General features: G+C 38.4%; 1 protein-coding gene across 1 annotated transcript in view; it reads right to left on the bottom strand.

Annotated features, from left to right (window-relative positions):
- Positions 1 to 295: 295 nt before the first annotated feature.
- The window catches only part of MAN2A1 (mannosidase alpha class 2A member 1), a 161,494-nt gene continuing 138,318 nt past the window's right edge, over positions 296 to 23,471 (bottom strand). The window contains exons 19-22 of the mRNA XM_067731400.1: positions 21,463 to 21,596; positions 14,306 to 14,500; positions 4,680 to 4,790; positions 296 to 3,055 (exon numbers count right to left, since the gene is read on the bottom strand). Of these exons, the coding sequence (XP_067587501.1) occupies positions 2,903 to 3,055; positions 4,680 to 4,790; positions 14,306 to 14,500; positions 21,463 to 21,596 (593 nt within the window). The 3' untranslated portion in view covers positions 296 to 2,902. The remainder of the gene's footprint in view (positions 3,056 to 4,679; positions 4,791 to 14,305; positions 14,501 to 21,462; positions 21,597 to 23,471) is intronic.

Raw genomic sequence — 23,471 nt, 5'->3', positions numbered from 1 at the left:
CACAATTCTCGCCCTGCTCATTGGTTCAGAAGGTCCTACAGGCACGGCGTTCCTGGGAAGGTTCCTGGACTCCAACCTCAAAGCTGACCCCAAACCCAGATGTGAAACTCACTATCACCCCCACCTGCTACTTGCTTGCTAAAACTATCTTTTCTAACTAGAATGGACTGAAGAAGGAGCGATTCATTCATAATGGAAGAAAGAACAAGCCCTCACACCTCCACCCTACCCCTCAAAATGTTTTAATATATCTTGTTTACAAAATAGGACTTAAGAACTACTCTAGAGGACCATGTACATGATAATATTTATCTTTTATTAGATATATTACATATTCCCAAAAAGATATAAAATCTTCCAAGAGAAAATATCAAAACCTATTGATTTCAAGGTAAGCAACATAAACAAAATGAAAGCAAAGAATTTCTTCCAGAAAAAGGAATGTGAAAACATTTCAGCACAAATACAACAAAGACATGGGAAGGTAATTACAATGTTTTACATTTTACAGCATTTTGTTTTAATCAGTATTTGTAGAAAACAAGGATGCTGAGTTCTCAAACACTGTAGTTATAAGCACAAATTAAATTTTCAGAAAAAAAAATAAGAGAAAGTAATGAACTACTGAACATCTGCAATAATAAATGTAATAAAACATAAGCAAACAAATATGCCACTGAGATCACAACTGAAGTGTATGATTTTTAGCGTGTGCCAGGGTCACTAAACCATTTAATCAGTTCTTGACCACAACCCAAAGCAAAAGCATCCTCTCTTCATTTCCCTGATGATTTATTCTAAAAATAAAAAGCAGAAACTTGCTGGTAAAAGAGAATTTCTGCTTTATCTGTGAGCAGCTGGTGGCAACACACACTGAATAAGACCCCAACCAAACACGGGACAGATCCATCTCAAACAACCGGGAGTGGCAAAACCACTATTATTGCATCAAGATTTTTTTATTTCAATTGATCAGAAATTCCAGAACAATTAAGCACGCCCACTTAAACCACAGAACACAGTGAACTCCTATAGGAAGGTTCTACATTTAAGACACAACGAAAATACTGATCTCATTCCTGGGATTTGCTTCTGGTAATCCTAACACCTGTAGATGTCCACAAAAAGGAAGCTTTTTTTTTTTAAAGTTGTTTATCCCCCCAAAATGAGGAAGAAAACTTACAGTACATGTTTATTGCATGAAATTACTCCCTTGTAATATCTCGATCAACACTAGTATTGTTTCCTTAATAATTAAAGGAGAAAGAAGTTTATGAATTTAACATAACAATAATCTTAGGAGCTGCATCCTGACTGAAAATCCAGATGATAATCAGACTACACGATAACATAGAAATTGTGTTTTATTTCTGTATGAAGATGTTGGAATGGCAGGAGGTATAATGGAAGTTTAAAGTCAGGTAATACTAAATCTATTAGTTAACACAAAGAGAATTTTCAGAAGTGCATATAGTCAAGAATCCTTTCTATGCTAAAACTGAATCTTCTAAATGTTGCTAATGTTGCTTTTATTTTAATGTCAAGTTCACGATGATCCCAAATAAATTTTATCAAGAGTACTGTAATGGCACATAGGTTTAGAGCTTCACTTTGAGGTTAGCATGTACAAAAGTCTGGAATTCACTGAACAAACATACTCTTTAATAAGATAAATTATGATGAGCTACATGTAAGTGGGTTTAAAACAGGGTCTATTTTAAAGCATTCTCTCTTCAAAATGGTGAACTCCTGTGAAACGGAAACAGCATGTGGATTCTGCATGTTACAAAATCCTTGCTTCACGTTGCAGTCTCCTTGGCAGCAGCATATTTTACTTAACAATATTTTTCTTCCTTCTTTTGTTTTCTGACATCTCAGTACATTCAAATAGTCAAAATGTTTAAAGTAACATCACCACAAATTTAATGAAACAGATCAGAACGTGGCCAGCATTGTCAGGCAAAAATTATACAATTTATGTGTCATAGAAAGTACCCACCCCTCCACCTCCCCCCAGCCTCTTCCCTTCCCCCAACCATAATATGGACACCAAAAGATTTAACAAGACTTATAAAAAAATAAGGCACATTTATTCTGATACGATAATTTTAAAATAGAAAACCCCTTCTCAGAACATCTGTATTCAAATGAGCTGTGTAAAAAGACACCTTGTGGTACCTAAAAGAGGTCATGGTACCTATGGAATTGCTTCTTCTATTTTAGTGACAATGGAATAAATTGCACCTATCCCACACTGTCAAGTAATGAAAATATGCCTCTTTGTCTACTACTGAATGAGTCAAAATCTGATATTTCTGGAAATACTTACAAAGGGTAGGAGGGGAGGGGTCAAGTGGTACAAGTGGTAGAAAAACACATAGTCAACTATGTATAAGGGTTGACGGATTGCACTTTTCCACATATTTCAACACATAAAATTTTTCTAACATGTATGAATGATTGCAACCATTTTGGCCATTAGCTATTACCCACCAGCTTTTTATTCCATTTTGGTAAAAATGGGTATTTTTGTAAGACTAACAAAGGGTCAGCAACATGAATACTTACAACAATCTCTTCACAACCCCCAACACAGATATAATTAGTTAACATTTAACCTGAGATACAATCTGTTGAGAGGTTGTCTTTAGACATTTCTTTGTTTGTTGCATCAATTCATACTGACGATGGTAGTTCATGGAAGGAACTTAAAAAAAAAAAAAGTTTATAGCATGGCTTTTTTTTTTTTTCCTCTCTTACTGTACTGGTTTAAAAAAAAAAAAATCACAGATTTCATGTCCTCACAGTAGCCAGAAGCTAAAATAATGTGCTTCTTTATTGCACGTCAAACCAAGAAGTGTATAAAAGCCAATGCTTCCCAATCCAAATCTGAAAGCCAGGTTCACCTCAACTGGATTCGGAATGTGCTGATTTCCATGGGACTCAAGTTGATCTCACTTATATTTCGGGCGTCTGGAGGTGAATGCATCAAGGATAATGACGAAGGTATGAGACTTACAACAGTAAACTTGTTAAAAAGTTTCTGTACCAATATCTAAAAAGTAAATGATAAAAAAATTGCACGTTTAGAACAACTTTGTAGAAAGATTAGTAGCGCATCTATATATTCAGTGGGAGAAAAAGTGAAAAGTATGTTTGAAGTTCCCTTTTAATGAAAAATAAGGGGAAGGGGAGGGAGATTAAATCCACCTCTACATACTTGAACGTGGAGACTAACCCTGGAGGGAGACACAGGAAACTGTAACGGGAGGATGATGGGCTCTGGATTCCTTTTCTGTTGCTTGAGAACACATCAGGTGCAGGGGCCATTTTTTCAATAAAAGAAAGCACATCTATAGGCCAAGAAGCTTTAAACACATCTATATCCTCTTTCAGTCAATACTTACCCCTAACAGTGGTGCTCATCCACCATATTCCCTGTGCCCAAAGAGCCGGGAGATAGGACACAGGCTGCCACAAGGAAGGCCCATCATGTCAGTGAGTCCCATTTATAGGGTGGGGAGGTTGTTTAGAAAATACTGTCCTCACTTCTAGCAGGTTATTCTAATATGTCTCTCTGGATCGTATAACCCCCTAAAGACTCAATGCCTTAATGTTTGAGTACAAATGTTCACAAGCAAGTATTCTCAGATCATCACTAATAAGGGAGAGTGCAAATGTAATGAAACAAAGATATCAGTGCTTTCTTAGCACCAACCACATACAGGGTGAGGAACAGAAATGCAGAAGCTTATCTATCTAAGCAGATTTAGGCCCCCCTACTATATTTTCTTTTCTTTTTGGGTCCTATGCACATACTAATTTTGTAAGGCTGGAACTGAATTACTTGAGTCTGGTCTACACTATGTCTATTAGGTTTTGGAGAAGAGCTGGGTCCCCTGAGCTGACTTGGTGGAGGAGACCCGCCAGTGTGCTAGAATCAGCCCAAGCATCTTCTTGTAGTTACAGCTAGCTCAGAGCCACAGGCATAAGACTGGAGGCTGATTTGCTTCCAAGGAGAGTTCTCTGATGAGAACTGTCAGCAAGACCGCCTTGAAGTCAGAAATGCGCAGCCACCAAGCAGTGGTCAGCCTGAGGATCTGTTTGGTCTGCAGAGTGTGGACTCATATGCAAATCTTGCTTAATCAGAAGATCTAGCCCTGCATCTTTCCCCTGGGGAAACAACTGACTGGAGCTAAGTACAGCTGCCCTGGGGTCTTCGGTTGAGTTATCCCACTGGCCACAGTCTCATTGCTCCCTCTCTTCCCATACTGCAAGCCAGCACCCCACTTTAGTTACTGTAAAACTTGTCTTGGCCCCTGTAGGACTTGGGTTTGCCACCCCTGAACTGGATCATACATGACCATGTCCGAGAGAGGTGGAAATGAGGGGGTGGGCAGGAAGAAGGTGCTATGCAGGTTGGAAATGGAAGACCTAATAATCGATGAGGACACTGCCTTCAAACGTGTACATGTTTGCCTATGCATTTTAATGGTGACAAGAAGAGACTGAACGTTAAGAAAGGGCTTTCTTAAGATGGGGAAACTTGAACTAATTTGAAGTTGAGGGGAATGAGTCAGCGAAGAGGCAATGAAACATCTCATTGTCAAGATTATCTGCAGAAAGTAAGGATTTCAAAGCACACTAACTCAACAAGCAAAAATAAGCTTTCAGCTCACCTTTCCCTGGGTAGTGGAACAAAGCAGCCCCGTGTCTCTGCTAGAGAAGCAGCAATCAAACCCCTTCCTGTGGAGGATCAAGGCTGCCTCATTGGAATGCTTGCCATCCACCTGCAAATGAGCAGAGCGCCAACACGCCACGGTGACATTAAGGCAAATACTGACACTATTGCATACCCTTGACGTCAGTGTCCCCAAACCACAAATGCTCATTTTATTGAAAAGTGAATCCAGGCAAATCCATTTCCATTCAGGTTCCATGCTCACTGTGCCCACCCACCCCCTGCTACACTCCCTCCCACAAGGAGGCAGGTGATATTATGTTCTAAGAATCCCTGTTAAGTCACTCAAGCCTTGGTTTCCTCCATAGTTCCTGAGGACGTGGGTTATCTTTCGTCCACATATTATATATCGTTTTACCAAAGTTCCTTCAAATAAAGCATTTTATTTTATTTTTAATAAATCCATCAACTGAATAAAGTATACCTGAATTTAGTCCTTATCTTGTCATTGAATGATATATTATCCATCTTAAAACTGAAACATGCTTCTTCGTTGAATACTAATTTTTGCTAATTGCATTAACATTTTTAATCTTTAATGTACTGGTTCATTATTTTTATATAAGAGGCATTTAAATTGAATTAGTTATGCTTATCACTTGCTAAGCCAACCACATTTATTAGATTGATATATCATTTAAATTCACATTACAGAAGCTATTCTTCTTGTGCAGGCAAAAAGGAAAATACTAAACATGGCAAGTCAGCTACAGGGATCAGTATACAGTTTCTTGCAATGAAATTTCTTGCACCCATTTAAGTAGCAATGTCACAAATGCTTCAAGTCCTTGAATATTTAAAATTACAACTATTTAATAAATTTTATGTTTCTAAACTGGGAAAATGTTTATGATAAATAAACTGAATTAAAAATCCTTGGAAAAGTTAAGAAGTGCATATTTATTCCAAGGAGAGTCATGTGCTGCTTGGCACTGACACTGTGATGAAATTGGTCCCTTTTTCTTTTTTGTGGCCACAGATATGAATATGCCCATGTTCTTGATCATCCTTACTAGGGCATAAAATTTTTAATGTGCTACAGAGACATCTTTTCTGAACAGCTGCCAGCATTCCCATCACTGATTTGATTTTAATGTGACTGAACAACTTAAAGCTGTCCTCACCTCAGATTCTTGGCTGGAATAACCTGTTTTATGACATTTAACACTGGTATTTTGCAGTGGTACTGCTGAAATTTTGTTTGAAGGGAGAGAAAAAAGTCATTTAAGGGATTCTGTGAGTCATCACAGGACCACATGATACACACAGTAGGTTGAAATCACATGACAGAGATTTCTAATGAAATTTCAAACAATTTCACAGTCCGAAAATGGCACTAAAAGAGCACATAAGAAAACGCTTTATTTATTATATACAGAAGGATAATAGTTGTTGCCAATTGTGAAACCTTGGAATAGTCCTTTATTCTTCCTAATTGTCAGTTTCCTTGTCTGTAAAATGGAGCTAATGCATGTCTACCTCCTTCATGGAGTCATGGTGCAGGTTAACCCATTGAAAATACTATGTAAGGTAGCCCAGCTTATAGGACAGAATGTGCTAGTTAAGAAGCTGTAGAAATGAATGGTTCAGAATCTGAGCTGGGAGTCAGACAGCCTAAGATCTGTATCTTAGTTCTGCAATTTACTAGCTGCTGATTTCAGCAAAACAGTTTTTCCTTTACCATAAAAAAAAAAAAAAAAGAGAGAGAGAGATGAAATGAAATGAAATAGCGTAACAAGGACTTAGCCTACGGTTTGGAGCAGAGGAAGCCCTCAGTATATTGTTATTGTTTCTATCAACATCATCCATCAAATAAATAGTGATTATTTTCATAGTAGTTACAAATTAAACAATATTCTTATCTAACTTCTCATTCACAAATTTCTTTCATTGACATCATAACTTTGTAGCTAAGGAATCAGGGAAGCTCCAAATTATATGTCCACAATTATACATCAAAATCAAAACAGAACCCTGATTCAAATTCACAAATTAGATGCCCTCTTAATTAGACTCCAAAAGCACTTATCACTATTAACCTAAAGCATCTGGCCATCTTAACTCACTAGACCATCCTTAAAGAAACACTGATAAGCAGGCATTGCTAAAATTCCTGCAGCACATTTGTTCTTGAATAATGAATATGTAAGGCCTTTAGCAGACTGAAGGTGACAAAAAATTGGGAAGGGAAACACTTTTGGAATTCTGCCACTGAATTTGGTAAGAGATTTAAACAAACAATACAAAAGTAGAGATTAAAGTCATAAAAATTAATTTTCACCAATGGGAAAAAGTTTTACTTTCTCTGAAAACCAAAACTGTATCACTATTCATAAGGACTAAAACACCAAATGAAATGGCATTCATCTTGTGTAAGTTTTAAAAATCAAGTATTCATGAAAGTATCAGTTTTCAAGCAAAAATACCTGAGGCAAAGCAGCAGTTTTTCAGTTTCAAAGTCTGTCTAGACATTTTATTTACAAGAAAACTGTTTTTCAAAGTAGGGAAACTGTGAATTTAACTTGAATATGTGTACAGGAAAACAGATACCTTCAAGTAGTCACACTATATACTCTAGGAGAGTAAACAAATTTTGAAAGACCTGTTTTTATATTCATTAACACATTAGTAGCATCCAGACCTCAGAAAAGAAGGGGAGGGTGTGGGGAAGAAAACTTACAAATTTTGAAATTGCACCAAGCACTGTGCTAGGTGAGCTTCAAATGAAGTGTCTTTGTAAAACAGTTCAGATCACCACTGAGACTGAACCCCTGCTTGGATGTTCCCAAGTTGCACCAGGAAAATCCACTGTAGAACTTATTTCAGGGGATAAACCAACATCTAGCTCCCAGACTAAGGGGGGGCCTATGAAATGTCTCCAGCAACTGGGGGAACTAGGGGGGAAGGTGATCTGGCTTACCAAATGAAGCCATCAGGCTCAGAGAAAGCTAGACTGGAGGCAAGGTTTGGTTCCACCATGAATCAGTTAAGTGATTGAGTCTATCCTCTGAAAATTCAGGGAACTAGGTTAGACTTGTGACAAACCCCTTTGAGGATCCACCACAGGGAGGACAATAACAGTAACTGCAGCTAACACTTATTGAGCACCTGCTGTGTGCCAGTCATGTACAGAATGCTTTTCATGGATTAACTCATTTCATCTTGCAACAACCTTTGAAGTAGCTGAGGTGATATACAAGGTGTATTGCTCTCTTTAAAGGTAAAGGAACACCCCTATCACAAAACATTCCCTCTCATACTCAAAGTGCAATTATCACTAATGACTCTACAACGGCCCTTCATGACCGTTCCCCATCAATGGCTGGTGAACACTTCTACGGTGTCCCATCATTATTGAGTAGACAAGAAGAAAACAGGCAGTGTGTTCCCTAACATTTTTAGCACTAGTGCTCCCCTCGTCTTCCCAGGCAGTATAAGGTTCTGAGTAGGGAGATCTGGAGTCAGGCTCTTTGCGGTGTGGCTCCCAGCACCGCCGCTTACTGGCTGTGTGACCTGGAAAGTTACCCCAGCCCTAGGTCAGTCAGTTTTCTCTTCCACACGATGGGGCCCAAATAGTGCCTACTTCCACAGTGTTGTCGTGAGAGTTAAATAAGGCTCACGTAAAGCACTCAGGGTAATACCTGGCATGGAGACACTTCTAGGTACATTGTTTTGGAAAATCTGAGGAATCAGTAATAAACTATATAAGGAATACACATCACAATGATATCAAGATTTACTTTGGCAATACACTTCAACCTTCTCCAATTTATAAAAAAAACAGTGCCAAGATTTTCGCTTCATTATTAGTAACAATCACAACTGCTTATGACTGAATGATCACAGTTGAGAACCTTTATTTGTCAAGCACTTAGTGCTTACTACATGCCAGCTGCTGCTCTAAATGCTTTACAAACATCAACTCATTTAATCCTCTCAGAACATCTCTAAGGTGGGTACTATTACCATTGCCTTGTTACTCGTGAGGAAACTGGGACTCAGAGAATTAAGAGTTTTGCTCTAAGACACCCAGCCAGCAAGTACGGGGAATGCACTCAAACCTAGGTGGTCTGACTCCCAAGTCTGTACTTTCACAACTACATTCTCCTGCCTTTGCTCTAGCTGTGGATCCGTGCTCAGAGATACTTAGCTTGGAGGGCAAAGAGGAGGATTGCTTTTGACTTAATATAATGAAAGGCCATCAACTAAAGGAGATCCCCGCCTCTGATCCGAGGCTGGAAAAAGGGAGTATTCATTAATGGTTCCAATAGAGCTAAAACCATGATTTACCATAACATATTCAGAAAGAAAGGTTTAGAAACTATCATTTCTATCGATCTACAACCCTCCCACCTATCCACTCATCCCATTTTGAAACAGGATTTAAAGTCTCTCTGAAAATTACACACACATCTGACAGTCTCTTCTAAGAAAAGGAAGAGCCAAATGTTCCTCTCCTGAGGTGGATGAGAACTCCGCAAAACGTGAGAGCTGAGCTACTCGCATCTCACACCAAAAGAAGCTGGATTTGCTCCTTACAAAAGTGAGGGTCACAAATCTGTAACGCCTGGAAGCTGTGCTAAACAGCATACGTACACACGTTGTTTCTGAGGAAGAGAGGGGTTGTAACTTTGACCAGATTCTCCAAGAAGAATGTGACCCCACCCTTCTCAGAGGATGTGTAAGTGGTACACAGATAAAGGCATAGCTAAACACCTGGTGGGAAAATTTCTCCAACTCGCCCAGATTCTTTGAAAATGCCAAACAACATTCATATTTCAGTGCATTCTGGCAGCTGGGAAGGTTAGAAAATCTCACACTGTGTTATAAGTCCTGAGACAGGAAATAACCAGTAGAAATTCATTTTCCAGGGCACTCGTTAAAATGTCAATAACAGTTATCCTGTTTTAATCAACAAGATAGCATGACAGAAAGAAAGGGGAAGGTGAATAGCTGTTCTCAGATATGTACAACAAAGGACATTTTTTCCCACAATTTTCACCTTTCGAGAAGCTAGGGAGATCAATAAAGCACCAATCAATTCTTATAAGAAGGGCAAAATAAAGTAAAACCTTAAACTGCCTCTTACAAGAAAAGGAGGGGGTGGTATAAACAAGTTGAGAGAGAAAATCTTATTCAGTAAGTGGTGCTGATGTTGAAATGACTGGTTAACTATTTGTAAGAAACAGTTAAGCACAAATCAAAATAAATTCCATACAGAGTGAAGAGTTAAATGTAATACATAGCTATAGATAGAGAGTATAGATATAAAGATATATATCTAAAATTAAATTAAATAAAAATATATGTAAACATAAAAGCAGTGGAAACAATCTGCAAAAAAAAGTTGAAACAGATATCACTGTTCAAAACATCAAGGCAGAATGGCTCCATGAAGCCTAGATGAACAGCTTAATCAAGTTCCTCCTCATCTCTGGAATGTCAGCATTCCAGGATGAACCTTTCACTGTAGCCTGATCCATGATCCATCCTCCCATGAGATTCTCCCAGCATCCTCTCTACCAAGCCTCTCTTCTCCCTAAATCATTACCCTTTCCCAATGACATGGTTTTCCCGTTTAGTGCACTTGAGTGGTCCTCTTATTCCCCAGTTTTCAAATCTTTATAGAAGCTTCGTTTTGTATCTCAAACTGTTGATAGTGTAAGAACAGAGGGTGATAAAGAGAGTTGGAGGCCAGGCATATAGGATGAGAAGGCTAACATTTAAATTCCTAGACAGGGGCTGGAGCATGCTGGGCCATACAGCTATGAGGCAGGGTTTTAAGAGATGTTTGTTTCCCTCTTCATCTGACTACAAATATATGACATATAATTAAGTTTTTTCCAAAAAAAATTATAAACTAGAAAAGCAAGAGATGCCTATGTAAAAATAAACTCATCTACCAATATAGAACAATTTCTGAAAAACTGGACTTTTTCTCCTTGAGAAACTGGACTTTAAGAACAGATTTAGTAAGTCTTAAAAGGTCAAATACCACCCTCTGAGGCTACGTTCAGCACCCAGGTTCAGAAGACCTGGATGTGGCTCCTGATTCTGCCATTTACTGCTGGGTAGTTTAATTTTAATCATTTAATTTCTCTAACCCTTACTTTCCTAATTTAGCCAATGGTGATAACTCAGCAATTTCTAGAATCACGAGGAGAGTTATTAAAAATTACTGATTCCTAAGCTCTCCACACCAGACCTACAGAATCAGAATCTCAGAGATGGGGGAATTTGTAAAAGTCTCTTCTTGTAAAAATCTCCTCAGTGTGATCTGGACACAGTGACTCGCAGAATGATAGCTCGAAATGCTGAACCAGCTCAGTGGTTAGCAAACCTCCAGCCCCCACCTTCCTTCTCTCACTATTGCTTGAGCCCATAACTCCTTTCTCCTCAAGGAGTGAGGGAGACTGAGGCTTAGAACTGAGCAACCTTCAGACAGCAGCCTGGGCATGGGCAAGCAGAGGACGTGTCCTCTGTTACACAGCTGATGGGGGAGGTCACAGGGGAAGACAGACGTGCCCTTATCATGTCAAGGGGGTCCTCAGACACTTTTCTCATGGAAATACTGTGAGGTGATGGTTAGGAAAATGCTTACTTAGATATAGGCCAATGTAGACCTCTAGTCTTGCTTGGAAGCAGCCAACACCTCTGTTTACATAATTTCAATGGGAAAAATGCACTGCAGTCTCTGAAAAACTCATTATTGTATGCTGGAAGCTGCCAGCACACAAAAAAAACAAGAACACAATCCAAAATGATTAGCTCTGGCTTCTGGATTGAGTTATTTTTGTCTTTCTTTTAGTATAATCATGAAATTACACTTGACACCTTTTAAGTATCAAGCTTTCTTTGAATGAATACCTACATTAGCTTCCTTCAATGTTTACTTTCCTATTATCAGAGGTTAGGGGACAGAGAGCAATTCTTTAAAGTATCCCTTCAGACTACTGGTAAGTTTTTTCTTTTCCCCCTGCAATTTTATTATTTATTTATTTTTTACATCTTCCCTGGAGTATAATTGTACTGGTAAGTTTTTGAACAATTGTTCGAAATACGTGCTAAGAGTCAAAGACTAACATAGAACTGGCACCAATTTATATGATAATGCAAAAAAGCCCCAAATATTTAGTTCTGATCACGTGTTAGGCATTAACCTATGCCTATGGTTAGGCATTTCAGTCTTTATTCTTCCTGGTCAAATTGTTAAATTGCTTTTATTCCCTCTGCTAAAACTCCAGTTTGCACCTGCGTTGGCATGTACTGTAAGCATCATCAGGATAACAATGTATGTCTACAAAGCACTTCTGTTTCAAAGGGCTCTCACAGCACTATTTCATCTGTTTTTCATACTAGACCTGAAACAGGCATATCTGATATCAGGCCCATTTTATAAATGGTAGCTGAGTCAGCAGTCACGCAGCCAGCAGGGAGTGAAGGTGGTTCACCTTCCAAAGGTGAGAAGGGCAATGGGAAGCCAGGTGGCTACAGCCAGCGAGGCCAGACTGCAGAGGGACTGAATGCCCAAGGGTCTAAATCAACTTTGTAGGCAATGGGATTTTTAATCCCGAAAGTGATTAGATTTGTATTACAGGAAGCTAGCCAACAGCAGGAAGAATGAAAGGAACAGGTAATCATAAAAAAGAGGTGATCTGGAAAACAAGCGAAAACCTTGGAGGGTAAAACCCTATACTCACTGATTCTGGAGTCAGCTGGTGCTGCTTCCAGAAAATAATCATGGGAAAGAGTCATCTAAAAGTGAGGCTAAAACTTCTCCATGGCCGCCATGGACCCCAGAAACCCCTGGATCCCTCAGCTCGCTAATGTCCTCTACCATCCATGCCCCGAGGTGGCAGCCTGAGGCTCAGAGTCTGGTGTCTCCACCCTATCCTTTCATTCTCTTTAGCCCATGAATTAATGACAGGTTACCTCAGGGAGGCTGCCCATCTCTAGTGCGTTCTTTCCCTGAGTCAAAAAGTAGACCCACAAAAGACCATAGTAGAATCCTAGAGAGAACGCTCACAAGATCCACTTGTCCAACAAACTGTCACCGAGCCCCTACTAGGTGCAGGCTCTGTTCTCGGCAGGGGGATACAGCAAGGAATCAAAGAACAGCCCAGGTTTCATGGCTCGTCCATTCTGACCAGCATCTCCTGCCTTCAGGCCTTCCACTTGCTCCTAACTCTTCCCAACCGCTCTACCCTTAGAAATCTGCATTTCTTATTCCCTGACCTCCTTTGGATTTTTACTCCATTATCACCTTTTCTGCAAGGCCTTCTCCAACCACGCTATTCAAATCACCTTCTAAAACTGCCCTTCCTTCCTTCTTCCCCTTCATTATGACACTTATCATCATCTAACATATGTTTCTCTTATTTTTTCATCTTTAATTATTTTTCTCCTCTCACTAGAATCTAAGCTTCAGAAAGGCAAGGGCTCTTGTCTGTTTAGTCCATGACTATACCCCAGTGCCTTTAGCAATAAGTGGCATGTAGCAGGCATGAAATAAATCCTGAAGTTCACTCACGTGATCAAACAAGCCCTTTTGACACAGAGATACACACATAGGCCTCTAACGTTCACTTGCATTCATTATTATTAGACACATGTATTTTCCTACATAGTCAGGTGTAAGTTCCCTATCTTGGACATATAGTTTTAAAGCCCTAAATGTCCAAATTTGTAGGCATTGTTCCTTCCTTTGTTTGGTTCTCTTCAGTTCTTTGTTCTCGAGCTAAACATTTTTTTCCTCTTACGCTCTCTTCCAACATGAACACTCTTCTTTTCGCACTCAGGCCATTTATTATAAGACATTTCCTACAGAATCTATAAGCACTCACTGTTTCTGGCTAAGTGGATGTCAATCCACAAGATGAAACAGCTTTACAAAACATAAAAATGATGTCAAACCTCTCATCTTTTCTTCTTTTCAAATGCAGTCTCTGACTTTAAAAGTAGGCATATAGGTAAACTCAAGCAATCAAACTGTGTTAAAATTCCATCCCTAATAAAATCTTCCCTTGTTTCTTCCTCTGATGTGTTTTTATATCTCACCTACATAGCTGGATTCTCAATGCAAAGATTTGGGGTTTTTTAGGATTTTTTTTGTATTTTTAGGAGAAAAGATATGAATGTACAAAGTCTCTGGTACAGAAATAATTACACACTATACCTTCTGTTTCTCTAACTCCTGAGAAACACTGACTAATAAGGAGAAACAAATGGAAAATGCCAGTAGGCCTGATCTTAAGGCCTGGTTCTCTCACCTACTAATTATGTGACCTCAGGCCAGTCTCAGCTTCTTTATCTGTAAAAAGAAGCTGATATTCCCTGACCTGCTCACCACACAGAACTTTTCTGAGAATAAAATAAATCAGTCTAAGGAAACACTCTAAACTACAGAGCAACAGTCAAATGAAAGGTACAATGATGTTGCCTAAAGGTGAAGTCCTCTTAATCATTCTTTGAAGCAGAGTAAAATTTACAGTTTTATTCCTTTCACCCCCTTACACCAAGTATACTACAAAAAGTAATTTTTTATAGATATGTTTTGGGATATACCTTTGATTGTATCGTCCTCAGATTAACCAGATGAATGTCACAAGGGAAAGATGACATTAATGGAGAGAATTCACCGAGCAGCTGAAGGGTGGGCACAGGGACCTTTTCTGTCATTGGAAAGATAGGATGATTCAGGAAAGAAGAAGTTATGTGGCTAAGGAGGGAAGGATAACTGACCGACTTCTTTTCTTCTTCCTATCAAGAAAAAACAAAAATGCTTAAGAGTTATATATTTGCAGTTCTTACAGTATTAATTGAATTATCAGACAGGGCTTAAACAGGAAAAAAATATACAAATATATTAATACTTTGATTTCATTATATTTTATAAATAAGTCTTAGACAATGCACAGCAGATTACCAAGTTCAGTTCTAAGAAAACAGTGTCCACCTAACTCCCATGTTGAGAAATATCTCTTTTCCATTGCTTTAAAAATAAAAATCCTGATAACATTCTCAACATTCTAGGACAAGGTATAACTTTTTATGAAAATTCTTTCTCAACCTACCACAAAACTCTTAAAGTAGATGGGTTGGGATGTTCATATATCTTATACATCGTCAAATGCTATCTCTTCTCCCTCAGGTTTTACCCATCATATTCTTATGGTTTCATTTATACACTTAACTAGACTGTAAAGTTATGTATTGATCCAAAGTTATGTTTTATAAATGTTACCCAATGATAGGATTTTTTTTAAAAAAACTCAGAAATAAATATTTAAAATAACACAGGTAGCATAACTAGATCATCTGTTTTTTTTAAATTTGGTAAAATCATTGTCAGTTGCTTCACTTTATTCCAAAAATAGGAACTACTATATGTGTTATAGAATAGTTATCACACATTTACATGGTACACAATTTATTCAGTATAATTTTTAAATACTTTAGTCTTTGCTATGGTGTATGCTTAGAGCCAAGTATTTCAGCATGTTCAAACATTAAGTAAATCTACCAGAACTAGGGATATACATATGGTAGATGATATACACAATTAATTAAATCAATGACTAAGTACAACCTTAACCAATAATGCCTAAGGTGTAAAAGCAGACACAGAAAAGCACTAAGAAGAAAACATAATTTATGTAGAAAGGTCTTTTGATCACCAGCAACATTTATAGAAAATTTAATTTTATATCTTATTTTTCGTAATGACTATTTCACTGATATCTTCTGATTTTGCATATTTTTAATAGAGGGCTCAAATAAAAGGTTTGGCTACTTATCTGTGTGAAAAGATAAGATTTACAGAAGATACAGAGCTTAAAATTCAGAATGTCAGATTAGCATTGAACAGAGGGTGGTAGCAAAGAGTGAGGAGCATCTTGCCAGCAGCAAACTGTAGATACCATTACAATTCAGACTATGAAGAGAGAAAAGAAAATTTTTTCAAGGCAACAGAGGGACACTACAATATTAAGATACTGACAAAAAATATTAGGTATAAAAAGTGTTGTTAAAAAGTTTTATCCATTCCACATTCCTTTTTTTAAGGAAAGATTAAATAAAGCATATAAAATAATATTCTTCAACAATATTGAAATTTAATGCAGCTTGTAGAATAACATGAAGAGAGAGGGAACAGTTTCACCAAGAAGCTTTAAGTATACTCAAATATCAAAGGACTTCATAATCTAGGTCAGGATTGCTGACAAAATCACTTTTGAGTAATAAAACATAAAAGCTTTTTAAGGCAGGAAAACACCTGCCTTATCAGATTCCGGAGGCATTAAGTCCATTCTACGTCAAGAAACATTCAGAAAAAGCTTTCTGGCTTTGTCTTATGCTCTTGGAGGAATCCTTGGACGCTTCAGTGAGTACGTAGGGTACTTCTTGATAGATTATCTATACCTTAGTAGCAGTGATGTGCATATTTACTATTCCTCCAAACCCAAATCAGTTCTGACCTTCAGTGCTTCCCCCACATTGACCATACATCAGAATCGCTTGGGGAACTTTTAGAAAACATAGATCCCTGGACCCGAACCCAAATCTACTGAATCAGAACCTCCTGGGGTGGGACCCTCGGAAGGTAAAGTTAAAAGCCCCCCAGATGACTGTCACATAGTCAGTCCCACACCGCTCTGCTGACCTGTGCTAGGAACTGCCACCCCAGACATCCTCCCAACCTTTTAGAAGAAACAAAGCTCCCTTTGGAATCAAAAGTATAAGTCTCATCCTTTAACTTGTTTGGGATTAAAAAAACCAATATGCAGACTCGAAAACATGTTAATGAAAAGTCTTGTCAAATGATACAATGCCGTGAATGCAAGCACTTTTAGCATTCAAGAACTGTGCTATTTATTGTCTCCTAAGCAAGATAAAGAAGAAAAGTTTATATAAGAGTTGTGGTTTGGTGTCAGAAGAGCTCCTTGAACAAGTAACACTGCTGGACGCTGACCAAGTCGGGTGTGGCAAAGTCTCAGGCAGAGCGCCATCATTCCCACACTTTCTGAACATATTTATAGCAGTAAGGGGCTAGCAAGATATTTAACTGTGGAGCTATAACCAATCTTTTAACCATAACCCTGATGATAAACCCAAAGCTTATAAAATATATTTACTATAGGAAATTTTACATGTTCGTTTAAGCTATAAATGAATTTCCCAGCCTTATAGTAACTAATATACTACTCTAAATATTATTTGGTTTCTTGTAGGTTGGAAGGTTTCAGACTGTACAGGTCTGGTTTTCTCCCTGCATCCTGTTCAACATTAAAAAGAGTTTCTAGCACATTCTGATCCAAACCACATCAAGTTGCGATCTTCTCTATTGGGTTTCAGCCCTTATTTCATTAAGTCAGAACGTCTTGCCAGGGTCCTTCGTGCCCTTCATTAAGCCCTGATGAGTTCTCCGATTCCTAAACATCACAGGTTTCCATTTTGTCTACATCAAAACCTGCTAAATTATTAAGAAAAAGATCGTTTTTTTAGTCACCTTTGTTTATTCAGAATGACCTGACACACGGTGAGAACTTGATAAATGTTTGTTGATGATTAATTAATTTATTAATTACTACATTAACAAGCAATGCAATATAAATGAAAGAGAAAATTACTGTAGGGGGAAGGATGGGGTAAAAAGACAAAGAGGGAGGAGAGAGAATGAATGAAAATATGTAGACCTGTAAGATTTAGAGATAAATATCATTTAGCGCAGAGCTGAAGCCTAGTAGTATATGGGCCAAGCTGGCCTATTAGACATGTTTTGGTAGCTCTGTATGGTATTAAAAAGTTATTTGTTTTTCAGCCACCTCTCAAAAAAAGAAAAAAAATCCAAGAGATTTCACATTAAAATCATCAACACAACAATAATAACAAAAACTCCCCTTAACAGATAACTGTTTTTTTTACCCCAAACACTGGAAAATGAAGTCACACTGGGTCCCCACATTCTCATGTGGAAACATCATCTAGGGCTGAGCTGTGGCTCCTAAGTGGGATGTGTTCATCCTCATGTTCACCACAGACCCTCTGGTCACCTCATGTAAGCATTTGCCCTCAAACCTGAACAACCTCCCTCATGCCATCACTTCCCTGAGCCCTGTCAGCATTTGAGTTTTTACCTGATCTCTCCAACTTCCTCTCCTTATATGTGAAGAACTGGTATCCAGAGGTAAAATGACCCAGTTGTAACACACGAACACTTCCTAGTTCAACGCCCCCTTTACTATTATACTAGTCGCCAGAAGAAAGGGGGTAGGAAGTAAGGGTCAAAGAAACAAACCCTGAAGAGTAATGCTGATAAGACAGTTCCTATTTTCCACTTCTGCTGAGCCTTGAGCATTATTCCCACGGATGACAGTCAACCTCACACAGCCACAGTGCTTCACTGGGCATTTATACCTCTCCCAGCAATTATTTATCATTCCAGTCTTGTTCTCACTGCCTCTCTGCAGAACGCTCAAGAACAGGACGCTTTCATTTAGTCATCCAGGATTATTCCCATGAGGCTCAAAGCTTCCCACTAAAATGCGTTCCCTTCCAGGGAGTGTCTCCCCACCTCAGTTTCTACCATTGATATTTTAGTCATAAGTCTGAGTTGAAAATAAAGACACTTTCTAGAAAATTTAAGTTACATGATGACATATTAACATTTCTTAATCAAATGTCTTTTTAATCAATTTCGCTAGAAATTAAAATGCATTTTCTCTTCTCTAGTTCATTTCTTATTTAAAAGAAACTATTGATTTAAGCCCAAGAATTTATAGTTTAGCAAAAGAAAAATTTAACCAACACAGGATTATAAAATCTTTGAATCAAATTTAAATCAATTACTACCCAAAGAGTTCTGAATGACAGTAAACAAATTATTTAACTTCTAAGTGAAAGCTTTATAGATCTGACATGAACATTTTTATTGCCATAGTTAACAGAAGTTTTGTAAATTAGTGTCTATAGAGAGAAAAATCGTCAAAGCCAGAAACATTTCAGGAGGAGCAAAAGATAGTAGCTGCCAGCACTCAGACAATGATTTTTATGTAAAGTTTTAATCCTAAAACTAAGCTCTTATCAGTAATTGATTTAAACCACGAATCTCAAGAACTGGTATAAATCTTGACATCTAAAATGGATATTAAAATCTTTTCCTAAAAGGTTCTAAATACTGGGAGAATTCTTTGCCATAATTAGCTGTTGCCACTTCATTCAATCAACCAGTATTTTATTTATAGCATGCCTACCACAGGCAAGGAGGCCCTGTGGGGCACATGCAGATGAAGTAGACAAATCCCTAGAATCTAGTAGGGGGAATAGAACATGCATATGGTGACAAGGCAGTAAGCAGTAATTGCGATAAATACAGCGGTGCAATGTGCTATCACAGTTCATTCATTTGTGCATTTGTGTATTCATTCACAGAACATACACTGGGTGCTTGCTCTGCTAGGAATAATCCTAGAAGCAGATAGAGACATAAGCCCTACTCCCAGTGAGTTTACGGTCCCAAAGAGGAGAAAAACAATGATCACATAATCACACAAACACAAAGGAGAGGTGCATGGTTCTGAGGGAGCGCAGAAGGGGATCTGACCTGGTCAAGCCGAAGCAGTTGATGAAATAGGCCCTGATCTGAACTATGACTAAGAGTCGCTGGGCAGAGAGATTGAAAGGCGTGTGCAAAGGTGCTTTGAGGGCTGGGTGCATGGGAAGTACTTATGACTGAAAGAAAAACCAGCTGGCCCAGAGCAGAAACAGGGAAAGCCATGTAGATGAGGATGGGGGACAGGCAGGGCCCATACCACGAGGAGATCTGTGGGCTATGGTAAGGATTTGGCTTTTATATTGAGAGCAATGAGAAGACATAGTGGGGTTAAGCAGGGCACAGGGAGGACAGATTTGGTTTTGAAAAAACAAAAAACACTGCTTACTGGGTTAAAAACAGATATAGCAGAAAGAAGAGACAAGAGTGGATGTGTATAGGCTACCTCCAGGAAACACATGATGCTAGTTTAGATTAGAGTCGCTGAAGTAATCAAGTTCATAGATTTGAAATATTTAGGCAATGAGATAGCCAAGCACTGGTGATGACTCTGCTGTGAGAAGAGAGCAAGCAAAGGAGAAGTGTCTATCAGAGATGACTCATAGGCGGCTGGACTGGATGGAAGGTGGTGCTAGTTATCAAGAGAGGGAACACTGGAAAAGGGCCAGGTGTGGGGGGGAGATCACAAGAATGATATTGGATATGTCGAGCTTGAGATGCCCTTAAAAATGTAGAAAGAAATGCCAGGAAGCAACCAGATAGATGGGTCTGGAGGTGAGAGGTGAAACCGAAGCTGGGGGCTTGTATTTGTGGGTTCCAATTGACGCAGAGGAAGGCCGTACAAAATGAGAAAAGGAAAAGGCCTGGGGCCGAGCCTTGAGGGCTCTAATATTTAATGGCTGAATAAAGAGCTATGAGAGAGACAGAGAAAGAACTACCCCAGAGGCAGGAGGAAAACCAAGTAAGTAGGGCACCATGGAAGGCCTCGCTAGGCAGTGTTTTAGGATATGACAATGGTCAGTGTCACATACTGTTGAAAGGTGAAGTAAGATGATAACCGAAAACATCCACTGGATCTAGTGACACTGGCAAGAGCATATGATGGGGGCTCAAACCAGACTGAAATGAATTGAGTGTGAGAGGGAGGTGAGAACACAAACTCACCTCATCAGCTCTGGCTCAGTGGGGTAGAGGAGATAGTGTAGGGGAAACAGAAATGAGAGTCTGAGTGAGGGCTGTTTTTTGTTTTTGTTTTTCATGAAAGAAAACGAAGAGCATTTAAAAGCCAACTGAAAGGCTATGAGGAGCACGGACAGGGAAGGAGGGAGGATGATTAACAAAAGGATCCTCAGGAGGGAGACTGGGGTCAGTTCCAAGGACACTGGAGGGACTGGGCTACAAGGAAAGGAAGGTAACACAAGGGAAGAAGGACAAGGTGGGAGTAGATGCTTGGTATCTAGAACAGAGAGCCCTATGAATGGCTGTTCTCTCTACACAGTGGATGGTGAGGCCACTGGCTGAAAAGAGTAGAAAAGATCTGAAATGGTCAGTGTGGAAAGATGAAAAGCAGAGTAAGTGAAAACGGGCCATGTCCAGGGCCATCTGAGGTGGGTAGTCAGCAGTCTATGGGGGGCTCTGAGGTAACTTTTCTGCCACCTGAAGGAGTATACTATCAGGTTGGTTCATGTCCGATCAAGCTTTTGTCAGACTCTTTTACATGGAATGCTGGATTTTTGCTTTGAGTAATGAAAACTGAACAAGAAAGCGATCAAGTAAATCTACTTTCAACAGATGAGCCTAAGACTAGAATGAGTATACTAAGGTTTCAAATAAATTTTATTAATCAAACTTAATCTCCTAAGTACATGACTAAGCTCTATCCTTTAAACTCAACGCTCATTTCTTTCAAAGTAATTTCAGGAAATTTCACCCAAGCTGATTCCTTAACATTATTTTATATCTACACAATAAGCAAAACCAAAAAATAAAATGGCCTGAATGTAAATCTTACACAGTATATATAAATGAAGTTCTCTTTTTTGTGAATACAGGCTAAGTCTATTACAAAACTATCTCAATATTGGAAAATGCAAAAAATAAAAAAGTATAAAGTCATAATTTTGGATGGCAAAGAACAAACAACATCCGAACATGAGAGCTTTTTTCCTACCATATTCATGACACTTCTTTTTTCTAGTAGTATTCGAAATAAATTAGCTGTAATCTTGTTATCATGGACACCTTGCTCAAGGCCACGATTATCATCTTGCATGAGTCTTCGATCCATGATAACTTCAATCTGACCTACCAAACAAACAAACAGGCCAGGGTTATTCATTGAGAACCTCATAATACAAGGCAGGGTCTCGATTGAAGTTTTTCTTCCAGTCAGGGAGACAGACCTATACAACCCACAGTACCATGGGCTTCCTCTCAATAATAGCGCAAAGCAGCTAGTATAAACTCATAAAGCAAGATTGTATTTCTCCTTTTCTTTATCAGCTTCTAGTAAAATCTAATAAGAAATTTAAAAATGGGACAGAAGAGATCAAAATTAAAGTGAACCTTACAAAAAATGAATAGAACCAGTAAATTAAATCCTCCAAAAGTTTAGTGGCTTCATTTGGAATTTAAAAATGTTTATGAGGTTCATTAAAAAATGTACATCACGCAAACACAGAAGGACAGAATCTAAAAAGGATTTGAAGTAAAATTTTAGGTTACTTGATATGCTGTGATTCTCTGAAGCCCTAGAATTTGGAGACACCCACCATGTACCCCCTTCCCTCTCTGATACTGTGTTAGTTTGTCTTTTCTCCTATGGCCCCAAAAGTTGTCATATTTGGTTCCTTTATTTGCTATGCAATAATTCTACAACTCCTTTAGTTTAAATTGTAAGCTAATGGTTAGGTTATAAAATTACAGACTAAAAAAAAAACTGAAAAGAAATCACCCAGAAACATATTTATATGCTTAAGATTATACTCCCCCCAAACCCACTAAAGTTATATGTATTTAAATATATATATATTCATCCATCCATTCATTCATATTTGCTACTGTATTGAGCAATCATTTGGCATAAAAGGGAACTACATAAAGGATTTTAATAACTATTATGCTTACATAGTCAAACCAAGTCTGTTTAGTTTCTATCTTCTCAGTTTAGGTATCCAGTACATAAAATTAACAGTGCTGGTTAGAATTTTCATTGTTGTTTTCCCCATATTTCATAAGACAATTGTCCAGAACATGCTCTTCAGGCACTGGGGCTAACTGTTCCCATGCCTATGTAGAATTTGATCTCTTCACACACAAATTAGTATATCAATCTCTTGGTCATTTCTAACTCTTCTCTCTGCCTCCAAATGTTAGCTCATATACTATGTGACACTGAGTAACTTCCTGGCCTGTACTCAAATTGTTTTTATGTCCATAGCTCTCTTGATCAGGGAAGTGAGATAATACTGTTTGGTTCATGATTGCTTGAATCCTAAGGTCTAGTCCCCTATTTAAGTAGAGCCCAGTTTTGAGAATTTAAGGCAGAGTTTAAAAATGGGTAGCTCAGGAGTCATCTCTGACACAAAGAGGCTTTATGTTCTGATTTTTAAAACATTATGTCACAAGTTACAGAATGGGCAACTTCTCATAAAATTCCAAACTTCTGGGCTTTTCTTCAAAAACTGAAAAATTTGGCAACACTGGGCCCCTTTCCCCATGGCGACAAGTAGCTGACACAAAGCAGTGGCCACCCCAGTGTACAGGGGGGATGTGCTCCGCAATTCACTCAAATTCCAGCACTCCCCACTGGAGCCCCAACATGAGGCCATTATTATTTTTATAACTGTATTCATGTCTTCATGACATGATCTCATGATTTTGTCTAATGAAGGCCACAAAGAAAAATGATAAGTAGTAAGGTTTTCTGTGTGTGGAAGTACAGAATGCATGTATATACATAATATAAATAGTGGGTTTGTATGCATATACCCAATATAAAATGAATATGCCAGGCATCTGTACACGTTTATTATCTGCCTGGCTCCATAAACATGCTTGTCTTAGCAACTCATAGTATGTAAGGAAAGAAGAGCAATTGACACGTATATGATAATTAAAAACATGTATTATGAGAGAGAAAGTCTCCCAATAGAAAGTTCTAAAAAATATCAATCAGCG

Source organism: Pseudorca crassidens, chromosome 3 (genome assembly GCF_039906515.1).
Source record: "Pseudorca crassidens isolate mPseCra1 chromosome 3, mPseCra1.hap1, whole genome shotgun sequence".
In the NCBI taxonomy this organism is placed as follows: Eukaryota; Metazoa; Chordata; class Mammalia; order Artiodactyla; family Delphinidae; genus Pseudorca; species Pseudorca crassidens.
This window is presented reverse-complemented; position numbering and strand designations above follow the sequence as displayed.